Below are 18,552 nucleotides of genomic sequence, written 5' to 3'. Positions count from 1 at the left end.
CCCTTCACGCCGCCTGTAGTTTATCGGGCCGGTGTTCGACACAGAGCTCAACAGACTGTTTGTGCCGAGGGACCGTTTCTACAAGATCCGGCAGTTAATTCCCCTTGCGTTGTCTCAACCCAGGACTCTTCATCAATGGCAGAAGCTCCTGGGTCTCTTGACGTTGGCCCAGGCGTTGACCCTCAGGGGTCAACTTCAGCTTCGACCTTTGCAGTTATTCCTGGCTCCACACATCAGGGTGGGCAACCTGCTTTCCCTGATCACATTACCTCGGGCGCTCCATCCCCTTCTCCTATGGTGGATGGAAGAGTCGAAGGTCTGCGGCGGAGTCTGCTTAAGGCCGTTCGTCCCGACTCACCACCTGTACGTGGACGCATCACTACAAGGGGTGGGGGGCTCACCGTCTCGATCAGCAAGTGGCAGGGCAGTGGTCTCTCGCAGATCACACTTACCACATCAATATTCTATAGCTCAGGGCGGTGATTATTTCCAACACTCACTGGCAAGAGATTCTACGATCGACCTCTCTCATGGTCCGGTCGGACAATGCAGCAGTAGTGTGGCACATCAACCGGATGGGGTCGACAGGGTCTCCTCAACTCCTGCAGTGGACACAACGGTTCTTCCAGTTGGTGGACACTCTCAACATCTCTGTTCGAGCCAACCATATTCCAGGAGTGAAGAACGTGATTGCGGATTCTCTGTCCCGTCCGATTCATCCCCGACAAAATGGAAACTACATCCACAGGTGTTCCAGACCGTCTGCCTTCCGCTGACGACTCCGACAGTGGATCTGTTCGCCACACATTTCAATCACCAGTTGCCTCTGTTCGTGTCTCCGATTCCGGACCCTCTTGCCTGGGGTCTCGACGCTCTAGCCATTCCTTGGGACGACCTAAATGCATACGCGTTTCCACCAGTGGCCCTACTTCCATGCTTACTACTGAAATTGCGCATGACTCAGCAGATGACATTGCTTTTGGTCGCGCCCTATTGGCTGGCCAGAGGTTGGTTCGTAGATCTACAAGAACTGGCCGATCCAGATCCTGTACCACTTCCCGAACGCGACGATCTTCTGGTTCATCCGCACTCCAATCAGCTGCATTGGTCTCTGCTCACACTCCATCTTCACGTTTGGTGCATCTCCATAAGTCGCTAACTGCTAAGGTATATTCTAGCATGTCGCTACTGCCATCACTACAGCGCATTGCACCTTCACTAGGTCACTCTATGATGACAAGTGGAAGAATTTTGAGGCGTACTGCAGGACGAAGGGTATAGATTCTCCCACTACTGTGTTTTGCCGCAGATGGTGGCGGAGTACCTACAACATCTTCGAACCTCCAGGAAGCTTAAGGTTTCTACATTGTCTACTTACCTGGCTGCTCTTAACACCGTTATTGCGCCAGCCTCAGGTGTGATTGTGTCTACAGTTCCTGAGCTTCAGTCTCTCCTCAGATCTTATAAACTTGCTGACCAATCCCGGAAGTTCCGACCACCAGCTTGGGATCTTTCCGTTGTGCTTAGTCATCTTACCAATCCCGGAAGTTCCGACCACCAGCTTGGGATCTTTCCGTTGTGCTTAGTCATCTTACGTCAGCGGACTACGAACCTTTGGAGCAGAAAGACTTTGAGCATGTCACTTTTAAGACCTTCTTTCTTTTCGCTTTGGCCACTGCTGCCCGCATTTCCGAGTTACATGCCCTCGACATCTCCAGAGGTCAAGACATGCAAAAGTATTTCTTGGTTTGAGGTGGGACTTCACCGCCAAGAACCAACTACCAGGACAGCCGGACCGCACATTCACGATTCCACCACTGTCCACTGTCTTGGGTCCTGATGACAGATCTACTTGACTGCTTTTAAGGACTGATGCAGGTTGCGCAAGAGACTCTTCATCCCGTTGTCTACTGCCTCCACCTCGGAAGTCTCTCGCACCACTTTGGAGTTTTGGATGAGATCCACTATCCTGCGTTCCTATGCCTATGCTGACCTTCCTCCACCTTCGACGGCGAATCCTCATGGCGCTTCATAGGAACTATCATGGAGGGATGTGTTTGGAAGTCGGATACTGTTTTCGCCTCACATTATCTTCGGGATCTCTCGGTCACAGACGTGGAGGGTCTGCACCAGTTCGGTCCTCTGGTCCTAGCTCAGCAGCTGTCATCGACCCGTGCTCGCAGATGAGAAGCAATCCTTCCGTGTGTCGGGTTTGCTTTCTGTACTTAATAAAAGATATCGATGTCATCTTTATCTTTGTACCTTTGTTGTCTTGTCCTCACCTAGGGAACTAGGGTGTGTTTGCATTGTCATATCCATGACTTGTTAGACTGAGAGGCCAGTCTTGTGCTACATGCAAAGGTGGTCGACACTCCGCTTACTGACCTCTACTCTCTGAGCAATTACGTCAGTGAAGTGTTGATTCCCGATTACCAATGTGGTTTTCAAAGCGTTCCGCTCCTAGTCCTTTCTTCCCTTGGTAAGTTAGGGGGATTGGTACTGAACGTTAAATCAGTTGAGCAACTGGGCCGTTTTCCCGTTCACCGCCTTCCAGCATGTATCTGTGGTGGAGGGTTTCGAAGCAGGGGCTGTCCAGATTAAGGTCTTAGACTTACTTGCCTAACTGCGACCTTTTGCTTGTCAAAAGTTGCGGCTGAAAACCATTAATTCGGGACCGCCCACTCCCTTGAGTTTATGTGTTGTGTAAGCCAAGGGTTTTTCACTAGAAGCAACCCATCACAAGTTTGGAGTTGGTGCTTTCTCCTGGCCTCCTTGTGTTTTGCGACCTGACGGTTGTAGAATTGAATTCACTCAAGGTAATCTGTGGCCCGCCTCCAACCATGGAATAATGCATACCGTGAGATAGGATAAGTTTAAAAATTTGGAAATTTTAACCATAAATTGTATATTAATATACTTATCCTATCTCACGCGATGGATGCCCACCTGACATGCCCCACATCTCAGATTACTGGACGTTCCAAGACGAGAATGACAGGCACAGAACGTCACATGATCATCTGAGCGATCTGCATGCTTGAGATGATTGACAGGTACTGCTATTGGAGTGGGGGCAGAGGTCAGGTGGTCAGAGGGCAAGAAGTTTTGATTCAACTTAGTCTACAGCACGTTTCCACACATGGTCGTAGAAGAAGAAGAGAGATGCATACCGTGAGATAGGATAAGTATATAAATATACAATTTATGGTTAAAATTTCCAAATTCTTAAAATTAATTACATTTATGTGTAAGCTGTTAGCTTGTCAGTCAACCCTTGTGTGCATTTGCAAGTTTACAATGGTTTAAATTAAACAAATCATTAATTATCACCCACAGGAAAGGTACTGATGGTGAACTCAGGTGCTAAGGAGCAGCTGTTTTTTGAGGCTCCAAGGGGAAAGAGGATAACTTTGAAGAACCAGGAAATAGAAAAGTTTGCATGGGACAGCTGGACATGTGTTTTGGGAGCCACATGTGAGGGGGTATGGCCTCCCAAGTGTGATGTGACAGATGTGAATGCCTCAAGTCTCACAAAGTCTGGCAACCTACTTGCTACAGCAGATGACTTTGGCTTTGTTAAGCTCTTCAACTACCCTGCAAAGGTATTGCTTTATAACATTTCTTTTGGGGTCTTAGATTGGTGAATTTGTAACATGAACTCTATGACAGCACCTTGTAGTGGTTGTGGAGATAACAGGTCAATATGACCTCATGAAATGGGATATGGTCTTCATGCTGTCTACAGCTGGTTTGTCTGGTACAGACTCAGGTAGAAGCTACCATGATTTAGTCATACTTGCTCTCTCAGCTAGCAAAAGATATGTAGCAGGGCATGTAGTCATCCCATTGATGATAACTGACACAATGCTAACTTGCTGACAGGGTTAACCTTATAGGTTATATTATTTTAGGTTTGAATCCCATCACTTATTGTGTGTTGCGAGATTTGAAATGTGCCAACACTGATATTGCTAATGATAATTTGAAGAATCTGCTTCACTTACTCGAGCATTCTCACACTCCCACTCAATATCCTGTTTGCCCTGATTCAATAAGCTGACTTTTTATTCTGCTCAGGGCAAGTATGCTAAGTTCAAGAAGTATCCCGCCCACAGTGCTCATGTTACCAGCGTACGGTGGTCACAGAGTGACACCAAGCTAATCTCTACAGGCGGTGCTGACACCGCAGTGATGGTGTGGAAACGTGTTGGTTTGTCTGAGAACAGGATGAATGCAACAGGAGACAGTGATGACTCTGACACTGATGAAGAAGAAGAAGGTAGGAACATAGTCTAAAATGTCATTGATATTCAGTTATCCGTTTTCTTAACAGTTTTGAACGACTGGATTGAATTAAATATTCTTGGACTATAGTGTATGGATGGCACTAACAAGTATGAGAGTTTATGGTTTCTGTATATATATATGAAGACCAAAGGTACTTGTAATTACGGTAATAATCTTGCAAACATTTGTTATCTGTATGTTTTCAAAATTGAGGTGGTAGTGGGATCCAAGAGGTTTGCTCTTGTAGTAGAATCTACATCAGAAATATGATAAGTCCCCTTGACTTTCATGCTTATAATCGAAGGCAGGTGGATCAACGGTGTGACACTATTTTCCTTTATAAGCGCAATAACTGAGGATTTGAAGAGCCTGGTGCCACATCTTTTAGTATTCAAATTTTAAATGATGGGCTTCTTTGTCATGTGAGTAGTAAGTAGTCAGTTGTTTATCTTCGTCCCTTCAGGTTATGACAGTGATGTAGAGAGAGAAAAGAAGATGGACTATGGCTCAAAAATCTATGTGAACCCCATCAGAGAGAAGGATGGAGTAAGACCTCACCTACAGAGCACAAAGGAACTGGACAGGTCAGCACATGCTCCACTATATAAACGTTGTAGGTCAACTGGGTCAATTCCACTAGATTCAGCAGGAGCTATCGTACATCCATTAGATCAGAGGTTCCATCAAAGTCAGCAGCAGTATCACAGAGCCCAGTAGCAGTTCCATGATGTTCAGTATGTTACGTGTTGATTCACAAGTTGACACTAAGAAGTTAACTGGTAATCTGGCCATAAAAGAAAAGTTTGAAACCAGCAACAACAAAGCAATGTGATGTAATTAACAATTGTATTCTGATATTAACTATATCACAAATCAATACAAAGGTAACTCTGACAGAACAAAATACAGTGGCAGTACAAATTCAAAGGTAATATAATACAAGAGCAGTGATTGTAGCAATAAACAGAATGATGATAATACATTTGTATTCACCTCTCGGCAACGGTAGTCCAACTTGCAAAGTAGGCGTAAACAGAGTATCCAGGGTATAGTAATCATCACATCACAATGCTGGTCTTCTTGTAACTTGAGATGTAATGTGAGATGACTGACTGAGTATGGTTTTACGCCGCTTTTAGCAATATTCCAGCAACATCACGGCGAGGGACACCAGAAATGGGCTTCACACATTGTACCCATGTGGGTAATGTGAGATGAGCAGCAAGAGCTAGCTCCCCTTGAATAAACAACAACACAAAAACAAAACTAAAAATTCTACAGTACTTTATGAGGCAGAACACCCCAGAAACCCAGAATCTATGATATTCTGTGGGTCAGACCACGGAAGCCCCTAGAGCTAGAAGTCTAAATATAGAGGACACCCAACTGCATGTCAACAGGTACACTGTACTATACTTGGGACATTGTATCACAATGAATAACAATGCCACATAACAAGTAACAGTTCCCCACTGTTCAGTAGTAGGTCCTATTGGTTCAGAAACAGTTCAGTAGGAAATCCATACTGATCAATATTAATTCCACAATTTCCATAGCAGCTTAGCAATGTTCTGAAATGGTTTGACGGGAGTTCATTTGTAGTTTCACTAGATTCAGAAGAGGTTATGCCAGTATCAATAGCAGTCTGCCTAGTTCAATTGCAGTTCAGCTAGATTCAATTATGCATTCACTAGATTCATAGTATTCTACCAGACTTGGTGGTACATTCAGTAATAGTTCTGACCCATGAAGATCCGGGGTAGAATAGGTCTTTAGCAACCCATGCTTGCCACAAAAGGCGACTATGCTTGTCGTAAGAGGCGACTAACAGGATCGGGTGGTCAGGCTCGCTGACTTGGTTGACACATGTCATCAGTTCCCATTTGTGCAGTTCGATGCTCATGCTGTTGATCACTGGATTGTCTGATCCAGACTCGATTATTTACAGACCGTCGCCATATAGCTGGAATATTGCTGAGTGCGGCGTAAAACTAAACTCACTCAGTAATAGTTCTTCTAGGTGGTATAACTTACACAGTGTTGAGACTCATCAGGGTAGACAGGTGCTATATAGTATCATATAGACAATTGCTGGCATATGACATCAAAATTCATAGAAAATTCATGTCAAACATCGTTAGGTTTTTCCAAGAGGAACTTTTATATCATATATTAGGTGGTTGTATAATGTCCCTTTCATTTTTTGTGTTGATTACCCAAATCATTCAAACATCTACCTATATGCAGGCCTGCAGTGAGCCGAGGTGCCCCCCAGCCCCCTAAAGTGCAGAGAGCTGAACCCCCACCAACAGCTGGGGGTAAGAGGAGGAAGATGACCCAGGTTACAGTGAGTAGACACACTTTTTCAGAAAGTCAGTTTCCAAATGAACATGAACGAAATGGTCTGCATGAAGAATTTGAGATAATGCTTAATAACATGAATTATATATTACGAAATTACCAGTGGTCAACATGGATAATCAGTATATATAATACACTGGTTATTTGTTTCCTGTACACTGTATGATATTTTCTGATAACCAAATGGAATGGTTGAATGTTAAAAACATAAACCCACTCTTAATCATGCTGTTAGCTTTATACCAAGAAAGACTTGAATGCAATTTGTCAGGATGTACGGAATAATATTTCATGATTGCAGGATCTGCAGCTGGAATACATCCATGGCTACAGGGGCTTTGATGCCCGCAGCAACCTCTGCTACATAAACGATGGTGCTGACATTGTATTCCATGCAGCTGGTGCAGGCATTGTGCAGAATCTGTCATCAGGTAGAGACATGCATTTGAGCACTATGTTACTATGACAGCCTGGGGAAGGTGGGCAACCTAGTGACTAATGTATTGACTCATATACTCAGGATTGGATTCCGGAATAACAACAGTGTGTGATGTCCACCAGCTTTGAATATTGCTAAAAATGGGTTGTGATCTTCTACAATCACTCTCTCTCTCTCTTAGTTATTTTGTCTAAATAGGGTGATCAAAAATGGCTCTAGTTCTACCAACATACCATAAACTATGGTTATAACAAACTCAGAATAGACATATTTTGACTAAACTATACAGCGAGTGACCAGGACCCAGAAAAATAGTTTCCAGAATCATTTCCTCATTTTGATAATAGCAAAACGTCTTTTCATAGCGTTATCATTTTACAGTTTGTACTTTGTGTTCCAGGAAGCCAGTCATTCTACGTGAAGCACACTGATGATATCATCTGTCTGACTGTCAATCAACATCCGAAGTTAAAGAATGTGGTTGCCAGCGGCCAGATTGGGAATCCTCCGTCAGTACATGTGTGGGATGCTGTAACCAAGGAGACTATGTCAATCGTCCAGGGTGTTCACTCAAAGGGAGTCTGTTCTGTGGACTTCTCTTGTACAGGAAAATACTTGCTGACTGTGGGACTGGAAGACGAGCATAATGTGGCAGTATGGAGGTGGCAAGATGGTAAGGCTGTAGGGACAATTTGAGACTGTTCCATGAAAGTCAGGTTGATGTTTGTGCTATGCTTGTCACAGCTTTCATTCTAACATACGATTCCAGCTATTCCTGCACTACTATCACTACTTGTTGATCAGTGTCTATGTTGAACTATAGAAAAAGTATTCAAAAGTGAAAGAGACATTCACCCTCACTCACTCAATGTATTGCTCACTTTGGTCACAGTTAAATGAAATAGCAGTGTCCACTAGTTTGAATAGTTGACTGCTGATCATGAGCTTTGATTCAATACTATGCTGTTGTCTATGTGACAGGTTCAAAAGTAGCAGTTGCACCAGGAAATTCTCAGAGAATCTTCCAGGCTGAGTTCCGTCCAGACAGTGACACCCAGTTTGTGTCTGTGGGTGTGAAGCATGTGAAGTTTTGGACAGTAGCCGGCAGTCAATTGGTGGGCAAGCGGGGAATCCTCACTGATGCAGGATCTGGTGCAGATGTCAAGAAGATGCAGACTATGTTGTCTGTGGCCTTCGGAGCTGTACGTAAACAATGTCTTCTTTATGGTTTTGTGAGTTATTCTAACACTCAACAGGTGGTATGTTAATTTGTGTAACATGTTATTTTACCTTTGTGATAATGCCTGTAAATGGTGCTAGGATTTTGTAAATTAGCTTATATTGCAATCATTGCAACAGGATCCCGTTTATATTGAAACATGTTAAAATTATTCAGTCCTGATTATCTGCTTCTTATTAAAGCCATTGGACAAATATCTTCTTCAAATCAGATGCTAAATAACCATAAATCACGCATTAATAACAAAACCATCATGAAGTGATAATGCCCATCTTGTATTCCTAGAACAACCTGACATACACAGGTGCCATGAGTGGGGATGTGTATGTGTGGAAAGACACCACACTGACCCGACTGGTACAGAAGGCTCACAATGGCCCTGTGTTCAGTATGTATACAACACTCCGAGATGGACTTATTGTCACTGGAGGCAAGGAAATTCCGTAAGTAATCTCTTGGAGTTCTGTTGCTAGGTGGTTTGTAAGGCTTGGCTCTGAACATGTGGGGGCTTTAAATTGAAGGAGTAATGCATGTTTAATTTTGTGGATTATCGTGTAATTGGGTACATGAAAACTGTTGAAGTGGAATCCTAGTATTATCATCTCGGACATCAGTATATCCATGTGTCGGTTGTCTTGAGTATCTATAACTTCTTCAGTCATGAATAGCTTTTGACAAAGTTGATATCTTGTGAAAAACACAGCTTCATTCATGTTGTGTATATGCCTAGTGAGCTGTTGCTAATTTCCATCTGGCTATTCTTGGTGTTTCCTGTGGTGAGTTTGACCTATGGATATCTCCTTGTCTTTACAGCTATGAAACAGAGATTTTGTTTGTCACTCAATTATTAACATTTTTAGGTCCAAGGAAAATGGGCCTGTGAAGCTGTGGGATCAGGATATGAAGCGTTGCCGAGCTTTCTCTGTTGGCCAGGGACGTCTTAAGCCTGAAGTTGTCAAGTCTGTCTGCAGATACAAGGTGCAGATCAATAATATTTATTTTTTGTCACATGCTCACCCCCATTACTGTCTTGTCTTTGTATTTCAAACTACTTGTGTCTTATACGAAATACTTTAGCTGGGATTTTCTTTCTCACATTTTTTTAACATTAGGGCAAGATTCTGATTGGTACAAAAGACAATGATGTCATTGAGATAGGAGAGAAAAATGGAACAGTCCAGACTATAGTTGGTGGTCATGCTGAAGGTGAAGTGTGGGGGCTAGACAGGCACCCTACCCTCCCTCAGTACATCACTGCTAGTTATGATGGAACAGTCCGACTTTGGGATGTGTCAGCCAAGGTAGGCTTTATCATTACTTTTCATTTACTACAGTCTAGTCTCGTTAATCCGACTTCCGTTTATCCGACAATTGGCTTTATCCGACGCTTTTGTTGGTAACAAATTGAATCAGCGCAATTTAGTCTCGATAATCGGACAGTCCCGTGTTCCGACTCCGACATTTTACATCATTTAACTGTAAAATGTGTGATCTAAATTTGATAATCGATTATGGTTTTAGAGGTCAATTCCCAACACTAATTACACACACACACTTAATATGAATCATGATTGTCCTGTTTTTTACCAGGAACAATTCGATAATCCGACATCCTCGTTAATCCGACAATTTGCTGTGCAACGGACGATGTCGGATTAACAAGACTTGACTGTATTTAGTGTCACATGCATGTATAAATTGTATCATTTGTTTGACTTGCCTGGATTGAAAGATTTCAAATAACAACAATTATTTTATCTACATGTCTTTTTCACAGTCATCATTCCCATGAGGACCTGGGTTAAAATAGATCCCCAGTGTATGTTGGTCATATTCAGTGACATTATAGGTTGATTGAATATCACCATACCCAAACATTGTCAGACACGATATCAACCATGGTTTGTCAGGTCCAGGCATCATACAGTCTGCTGTGATATATCTGGAGTATTGCTGACTGCAGTGTTAATCAACATTCACTCACATGTCCTGCTCATGTTTAGGCACTGCTGGCAAAGCTGGAGGTTGGTCCTGCCAGATCTGTTTCCTTCAGCCGAGATGGGGAATTAATTGCTGTTGGGCTGAAGAATGGAGAGTTCCTCATTCTCACCAAAGACCTGAAACTATGGGCAAAGAAACGAGACAGATCTGGTTCCATCAATGACATTCGGTAACAACCTTAATCACTGTTCTTATGCTACTTAGTAGCAAAGGTAATTTCCTTTATATGTTAGTAACAAGAGTGAACTGGAGAAGATTATTGATTATACAATGATTCTGATTATGTGTGCTGTAAGCTGTGTTTCTGTTCTGGTACTTACAAGATCTTACTTTTGTTCTCATGGGAAGAGAGCCATGTTGGGACTCTGAAGTAGAATCGTTGTCTGGAACTTGCTGTATAGACAGAGTAGGTTGCATTATGTTGTCTGTTGCTGTTACATGGCTATTTGTGTATCATTTGGCCCCACTGTCATTGTCCATGCTTTCAGTGGGTGACATTTCTCACCCAGAATTGATAGTGGTATAGCTTTGATATAGCTCATTCACCTACTGAGTACTCCATGTACAAAGAATGTTGGTACCCTTTTGCTGATAGTGACATGTACCGCTTTGTGTTAAGGTTCAGCCCTGACAACAAATACCTGGCAGTCGGGTCTGAGGACAGCTGTGTGGACTTCTATGACATCAGCCAGGGCCCAAATCTGGTGCGCAAAGGCTACTGCAATGGCATCCCGAGTTTTGTCATACAGATGGACTTCTCCGCCGACAGCAAGTATATCAGGGTAAGTACAAGAATCAGAATGTTCTTCTACTTTGAAAGATTCTTCGAGTCAGAGTGATCAGTTGTCAGTTGTCTCTTTGCTGCTGCTTGTCACTCAATAGACCCATTTCCATTTCTCTACATGGACACAGTGTATGAAGCCCACTTGAGTCTCAGATTCTAATATCTGCCATATTGTATTGTGCAGGTATCAACAGGAGCATATGTAAACCAGATTTTTGCCATCCCTGGAGGAACCCTTGTGGAGGATCCTAAACTCATCAGTAAGATCACCTGGATATCGTGGACCAGGTAGGCATGGAGAGCAGGGGTTCTGCTTCTGAGGGAGGAATGTTTGGGGCAAGTAGGGTGAAGGGGGTTCTTTTAGAGTGGAGGTTTTGGTCAACTTATGGCAGGCTCCGTCAGTAGTGTCAATATATTTTCTTGATATACGAGCATATACATCCGTTTAAGAATATATAAAGGTGCACTGATGGAAGATCAAAGACAATATTCTGGTTCCCTTTGGTGCAATGCAGTAGATACATTTCACACCAGTGTTACAGAAAGTTACTTTTCTCTCTCAACTTTGAATATGTTCTGTAGCCCAAAATAAACAGACCCTTATTGTTTTGAAATTGTTGGTTTCCGTTTGAGCTTTATGTTGATTGCAACTCCTCTGTATCGAGGATTTTCTACACAATAATACGAACCTAATGTTCATATACAAAATCAACATAATATTTGTCAATACCCAGACCTTACTATGACTGTTGTCATGATGTTGAATATCTCTGTGCTGCAGCACTCTGGGTTCGGAGGTGTTGGGCATTTGGCCTAAGGATTCCAGTAATGCTGATGTCAACTGTGCACATCTCTCTCATCTTGGAAATGCCTTAGCAAGTGGGGACGATTTTGGTTTTGTCAAACTCTTTGAGTTCCCATGTCCTGACAAAATGGTAAGTTGGACGCACAATTATGAACTTATAAGTATAACAGGTATTATGTCTTGCTAATGCCATGAAGTAACAGTTGTAGAATATAAATGAAATAATGATTTTTCTATGATGATAAACAAGCCTTGCTACATTTGACACAAATGTGTTTACGGTGAACCTATATTGCATTCTGTCATTATCGAACAGATAAACTGTCATTCTAAACATGGTTCTTTTTCTTTCTGTAGAGTTTGGTAAGTGTCAGCTTTTGTATCTCTTCTGCTAGATCTGTAACTTGTAAGCAAAAATATTAGCAGTTGTGTGTGGGTTGAAAGAATTTTATGTAATATTTCAGAATTTGTGTAACCCCCATTCTGATTCCCGACTTATGACTTCCTGGCTTGCATTGCATTGGCCCCACAATATGCAGTCGAGAAATTAGTTCATGTTCCAGCAGATACATAGATTATATTGCACTCACTGCATCAGTTTATCAAACCAGCTGCATGGGCATAGTATAGTACGGTAGTTCACTTTTTATTACTTGGTTTGTTGATCCTCCAACATACAATGTTACAGATGCAGAATTATGTCAGAGTTTTATGAACATTTCTCTTTTCTTCCAACATAAGAATTTTTGAAAATTGCCATCCAAAGAAAAGAATACAGCAAACATGTTTATATTTTAACCCCCTGACCAGTGCATATTTTTTCTGCATTTTTTATTTATTTATGTCCTACCAAAAGCTCTAGATTGGTTTGGAAAAAGGAACCAAGTAATTTGAAGAAATCACATTGTATAGATGTATTCCTTGTTGTCCCACTCCTACTGTGTGTCTGTCATACACACACACACAAACTATACCATTTACACTGTACAGCACATACTTCAAATATAACTGTTGTCAAGCACATTAAAATTTTGTGTAAAGCACAGTTATGTTACAAGTTTCTTATTGGGTGCCTTTTTTTTTTTTATTAAGATTAAGTTTTATATCCTGAAATAATTTTCAAAACATCTTAAACTTTCTAACCAGGCATGGTGCACTTGCATGTACTTGCATGTTAACATGTGGTCTGCAGAGGACCTGCTATTAAACATACAACTTCCCATCTTGTAGCCTTTGTGGCTGTTTGTTTTGCAGTCTTTTGTTTCTGACATAAGGGTTATAAGTTTGATAGTTCAAGGCATGTTTGGAGTGAGCAGCTGTGAAATGCACCAGTAGCAGAGTAATGACTGTGCTTCTGTTATTGTTACATTTTGTGTTTGCAGGCACCTCACAAGAGATTCGGAGGTCACTCAGCACACGTGACTAATGTCCGCTTTACCAGTGATGACAAGCACCTGGTCAGTACCGGAGGAGATGACTGTTGGTAAGTTGACATAACCTTCTTGAGGAATTCCTTTTTCTCCTCTCAGGCATGCTTTGTGAAATAAGGTATTTTGAAAATTGCTTTTAACTGTGGATTGGTTGGCATAATTTCTCCTTTGAATACCCAGTAGTTGTCATGAATGTATCAAGTGACAGGAATAATGATTATGTGGTGGGTAGTATATTCCTGTGGACATAAACTAATTGTAGGCATTAAAAGCAGTGGAATGTATTTTTAACAGGGCACGACAAATTCATTAGTCTTATGAATTTTCGAGGTCAATAGTGAGTGAGTTAGTTTAGTTTTATGCCGCTTTTTCGAGGTCTGTAGGCTAGGCAACATAAGGCAAAGTGAAAAAAAGCAGTGAAATGTTGTCATGGTTAAATCAGTAAAGGACTGCATTTTATTTAACTTAATATAACTTTTGAAAAATTACGTATTCACTTATTCATAAGACCTTATTATATTGTTTACTTTGTACACTTAAGTGTCATGTTTTGTTCTGTTTCAGTGTGTTTGTTTGGAAGTGCCTGTAATTCTTCTGTCCGTCCAACTACATGTGACACTGCCAGAAACTGAAGGTGCCATAGTAGACACATATCACAGGACTGCGTCCACATCACGACATTGTCCAGCATTCTCTGTACATAGCAAATCTCTTTGACTCAGGCAGCATATGTGTATACACATGACATACTATACATATTAACAATTAATATAGAAAATATAAGAATAGTAAACTTGAGTATTTATTCATCTTTGACATGCATGCTCTTGTACCTGCATTTCCTGACCTCCTTGTTGTGAGTTTATTGCCATTTTAGGTTCATTTCCAATATAATATTGTTATAGCACAATGATCATTTATCGGAATAATTGTTGTTCACTTGTGTTGAACCGTGGTAGAATTTATTGTTTTGAATGTTTGTCTGACACATTATTGAAGTTAAGGAATATATGTATGTATATATTTCTCTAATATCTCAAAAGTATCACTATTAAACTGAACCATATATGTCTGCTTCCTGAGCATGCTGTGCCTTACTGTACTCAACTCTAATGCTTCAAAATGTAGCTAGTATCAGTGTCAGGAGTATTTGATATTTACAGATTTTGAAAACAAATTCTCAACATAGACCCTTTATCTTTGTAATTGGAGCGTAAATTGTTTTTTTTTAGGATGCTTTACATTTGCACTCATACAATAGAATTTTTGGTCATTGATATATACTGAACTGATAATGCCATGATATTTTTTGGTTTTGCAATAATCATATAAAAACCTTTTATCTGGTTTTACTTGTCAGCCATCAGCTGAAAGCTATATAATGTTTTTTTGTACCGTACTCAATGTTTACAGTGCCTGTTCATATGTAAATTTGAAAGTGCTCGAATTTTATGAAAATCTGTATAATAATAAACATAGAAGGAAATACAGAAGGTAAAGCCGATCACCTCCATTGTATGTTTAACTCCAAATTACAAAACATGTTGCATTGGCTTCAGAGGTGTGTATCATCAATATGATCCCATATGAAACTTTCCTCTTGTTAAAGCCAGTAGTAGGTGAATACTTTTCAGTTTGTTTAGCATTAGATATTTGTTACCTTGAGCTTGTGTTGATTAGACAGTTACATCATTTGATGTTTGATATTTTTTTTTATGAATTTATGTAATGTTTGTACTATATTTATTCTGTCCATTTCACCAACTGTGATAATGCCTTTACAAAATATTTGTGTCTCATATCATATCAGCTGTAGTGGAAGTATCTTGTAGGAGTCCATTATGTGTAGCAGGTACCTACTGACAGCGTTTACTTACCTTGAAGTCACTGATGTCAAAGGATTTTGTGAGCCTTACATTCCCTGTCCTGTAGATCATTTTATACAATAACATATTCTTCAGTTAATTTTTTTATTAAAAACATGAATAAACAAATCGTTTTGTGTTGTCAATACATATGGGACTTAAGTTTTCCGATTGTTAACTTTTGTAAACAGAAAACATGAAAGTGGTAAACAGTGGGACACTGAAGAACTGTGGAGCAGCCTGGTCGTTAAAGTTTTCAGAGCATGCTTTAATTCTTCTTGTGAGTACACAGTAAGAAGTCCATTCTTGGTGTTCCTTGTGACATGGCAGAAATAATGCCAAAATTGGCGTAAAATTTCTCAAATGATGATAATGGATGTATATAGCGCCAAGTATCCATCAATAGGTGCTTACTGGCTCTTTGACCAACTAGAGAAAGTCACGGAACATATATACAGAGGAAATCCATAGGGTCTAGTGACAGGCAATGTGAAAGTGGGAGGTTTTGCGGAGACACTTTAAATCCTCTTTGGATATAGTGGAATTCTGAACTGCAAACTGAAAAGGTGCGATCAGACATCGCAGAGGTGGTTAGAAGCTGACTGATTTGATAATCATTGGACCAGGGATTTACATTGAGTCTTGCATTTGAGGGTCCCTGGGGGACTTACTCTTGATTTTCAGGGGGCCTGCCCTACAAAATGGGGGTCCCAGACACTTAAATATTATCATTAATACTATGTTGTAATATTATTGTAATTCACTTACTGTTATTGTATTGTGTAACATGATCATCACATTGTTAAAGTAATTAAATTGCAAATGGCTAGTAGCTAGTAGCAGACTTGTTACTTGGTCGACATATATATATATATAAAAAAGTATTTGGACTATTTCTGCGTCCATGTGGATGTGCTAATTAATTTTGTTGCATCCGTTGTCAATTTTTATGAGTATAAGACGCAGGAATTCACGTCCTGTAAATCCCTGTTGGACGATCGGAGTGAGCATTCTGGAAAGTAAAGGGACATCAGGTCCTTTAGATATAATGGATAACCGTCATTGAAGAGACAGTCATGAGTCATGCAGCAAATCTTGTAGACAATACGAGGAGACAGGGAGCCAGTGCAAGGCTTTGAGAACTGGTGTTATATGCTCTGCTTTAGAGATCCTACTGACTTAGAGATATGCCTTGCTGCCAAGTTCTGAATCCTCCGTAGCTTGAAGATGGCTTTGCTATCACTCCAATTTGCATGGATTTCATGAATGCACTTGGATCTGTTTACAAGACTCCTCTGCATACTACAAAAATAAGAGGTGTGCAAGGTCAGCCATGGTGTAACTTATAGTTCGAGTTATCCTGGATTCAAAACAAGCAACAAAGTGACTTTTCAGAACCAAACATCATGGTATGAAAGATTATTATCAGGTCTGAATGCAACACTAGATTTCAAGGAATATGTGAGTGCAGCTGCTGGTAGTGGAGGGGAACAACAATTCAGACATCAGTCTCACTGTACCCATCAGGACTGGCATCATTGTTTTGCAGGGGCACAGAGCTCTGGCTTTAACCCGGCAGTCTAACACGGCCACCCAGGTCTCATCAACTGTCAGACGATTTGCAGGCAGATGTTACTGACCATGACATGAGACTCTACTACAAGACTCTCTCTAAAAATATTTTGTCAGGTACAATCCGTCCACCACATTTGTTTTACGTAATAGACGCTCATGCATCCTGAGCTGCATGCATAGCCGAGATTAAGACGGGTCACCATGCAGGTTCAGCAAACAGATGATGTTCTTTGTTGTTTTGTTTTCCACTGTTCCTTTTCCTGTTACAGATAAAAGATTCCACTGTAACCTGATTTTATTTTTCGTTCATTTATATTTTCTTACCTTTGTCAGATTATTTACTTGGATTTCTGTCAGAGAGATAAATTGTTCAAGTTATCTACTCATTAGCATACAGATATGTTTTCCTTTTTCTCTTAACAAATCAATAGCTTTACATACACATTTATACTGCTTTTCAGTTGAATGTCGGAAATTAGATCAGTTCTATTTTCTCACAAGAGAACAACCCAAGTTATTATGATTAAATTATTCGATAATGATTGATATTGTACAGTATAGACAAGTGGTGGGTTCCTTTGTTTGTCATATTCAAACAAATCTGTCAACAAACTTAAAAATATTTCTTATTCTTTACTACTTCTTTGCCTATACAATGCCAAAGTCTCCTTGGTAGCGTCTCTTATTCTTTTGATCTGCCGTGATATTCATCCTAACCCAGGTCCAATTAATAATAGTGAACTAAACATAATACATTTAAATGTGCGTAGCCTTAAAGATAAAATTGACATACTTGAGGCAGAGTTCGGATCCTACGACGGCATATGTCTTACTGAGACATGGTTACATGATGGTATAAGTAGTAACGATATTTTAATACCGGGTTTCCATTCACCTATCAGAAATGATAGACAGAGCAGGGGCGGAGGTGTCGCAGTGTCCGTAAAAAGTAAAATGAGTTTTGAATATATGGAGAATTTAACTATAGCCGGGCTTGAGGCGATGTGGATAAATATAAGATGTAAAAAACGGAATTACGTAATAGGAACGTTCTATCGGGCAGACAAAACAAGCTTACTGGGATTTAATCGAATATTCTATCAATAACGCCGTTGATCTTAATATGGACACAATTGTAGTTGGTGACTTTAATATTGATTTTCTTACAGACACAAGTTATAAAATTAATCAATTACAACTGCTATGTGGACTAACACAACTTATAACTGAACCTACAAGGATCAGAGGATTACACCCAGTTCTAGTACATTAATTGATCTTATTTTTGTTTCAAGTGTTAGCGCTGTACTAAAATCGGGTGTTTTAGATCCTTTATGTAGCGATCATTGCCCTGTATATGTCACCATCAATGAGTCGATTGCAAAATTGATTAATTACAAGTGAAAAATATATAATTATACTCTAGCTGATTTTGACGGTATTAAAAATGCCTTATATACTTTTGATTGGCATGCTATCTTTTCCTCTGAAAATATTGACCGTATCGCAAGCGACTTGACTGGTGCAATTCTTGAATTATGCGATAGTTATATTCCAAATAAAGTCGTTACGATAAGGCCCCGGGACGCCCCCTGGATGAATAGTGAGGTACGTAAATTGCTTCGTAAACACAATCGCCATCATAAAATCGCAAAAAGGCGCAACTCATCATCTGACTGGGCACTTTTTAGATTAAGTAGAAATACAGTTTTATCCGCGGTAAGAAATGCAAAGAAGATGTACATGAATAAAATTGATGAACAAA

The 18,552-nt window shown here is 40.5% G+C and overlaps 1 protein-coding gene across 1 annotated transcript in view; it reads left to right on the top strand.

Moving 5' to 3' along the window:
- The window catches only part of LOC124289688 (echinoderm microtubule-associated protein-like 6), a 45,776-nt gene extending 31,511 nt beyond the window's left edge, over positions 1 to 14,265 (top strand). The window contains 17 exon segments of the mRNA XM_046726313.1: positions 3,337 to 3,602; positions 4,078 to 4,279; positions 4,751 to 4,871; positions 6,535 to 6,634; positions 6,950 to 7,079; positions 7,488 to 7,760; positions 8,069 to 8,289; positions 8,613 to 8,770; positions 9,188 to 9,305; positions 9,440 to 9,628; positions 10,331 to 10,497; positions 10,948 to 11,110; positions 11,297 to 11,400; positions 11,894 to 12,047; positions 12,275 to 12,280; positions 13,300 to 13,400; positions 13,912 to 14,265. Of these exon segments, the coding sequence (XP_046582269.1) occupies positions 3,337 to 3,602; positions 4,078 to 4,279; positions 4,751 to 4,871; positions 6,535 to 6,634; positions 6,950 to 7,079; positions 7,488 to 7,760; positions 8,069 to 8,289; positions 8,613 to 8,770; positions 9,188 to 9,305; positions 9,440 to 9,628; positions 10,331 to 10,497; positions 10,948 to 11,110; positions 11,297 to 11,400; positions 11,894 to 12,047; positions 12,275 to 12,280; positions 13,300 to 13,400; positions 13,912 to 13,936 (2,498 nt within the window). The 3' untranslated portion in view covers positions 13,937 to 14,265.
- The last annotated feature ends 4,287 nt before the right edge of the window (positions 14,266 to 18,552 follow it).

This window comes from Haliotis rubra, unplaced genomic scaffold (assembly GCF_003918875.1).
Source record: "Haliotis rubra isolate DU_JTF1 unplaced genomic scaffold, ASM391887v1 Scf447, whole genome shotgun sequence".
Taxonomy (NCBI): Eukaryota; Metazoa; Mollusca; class Gastropoda; order Lepetellida; family Haliotidae; genus Haliotis; species Haliotis rubra.
Note: the sequence above shows the minus strand (reverse complement) of the source record. Positions and strands in the feature narration are given on the sequence as shown.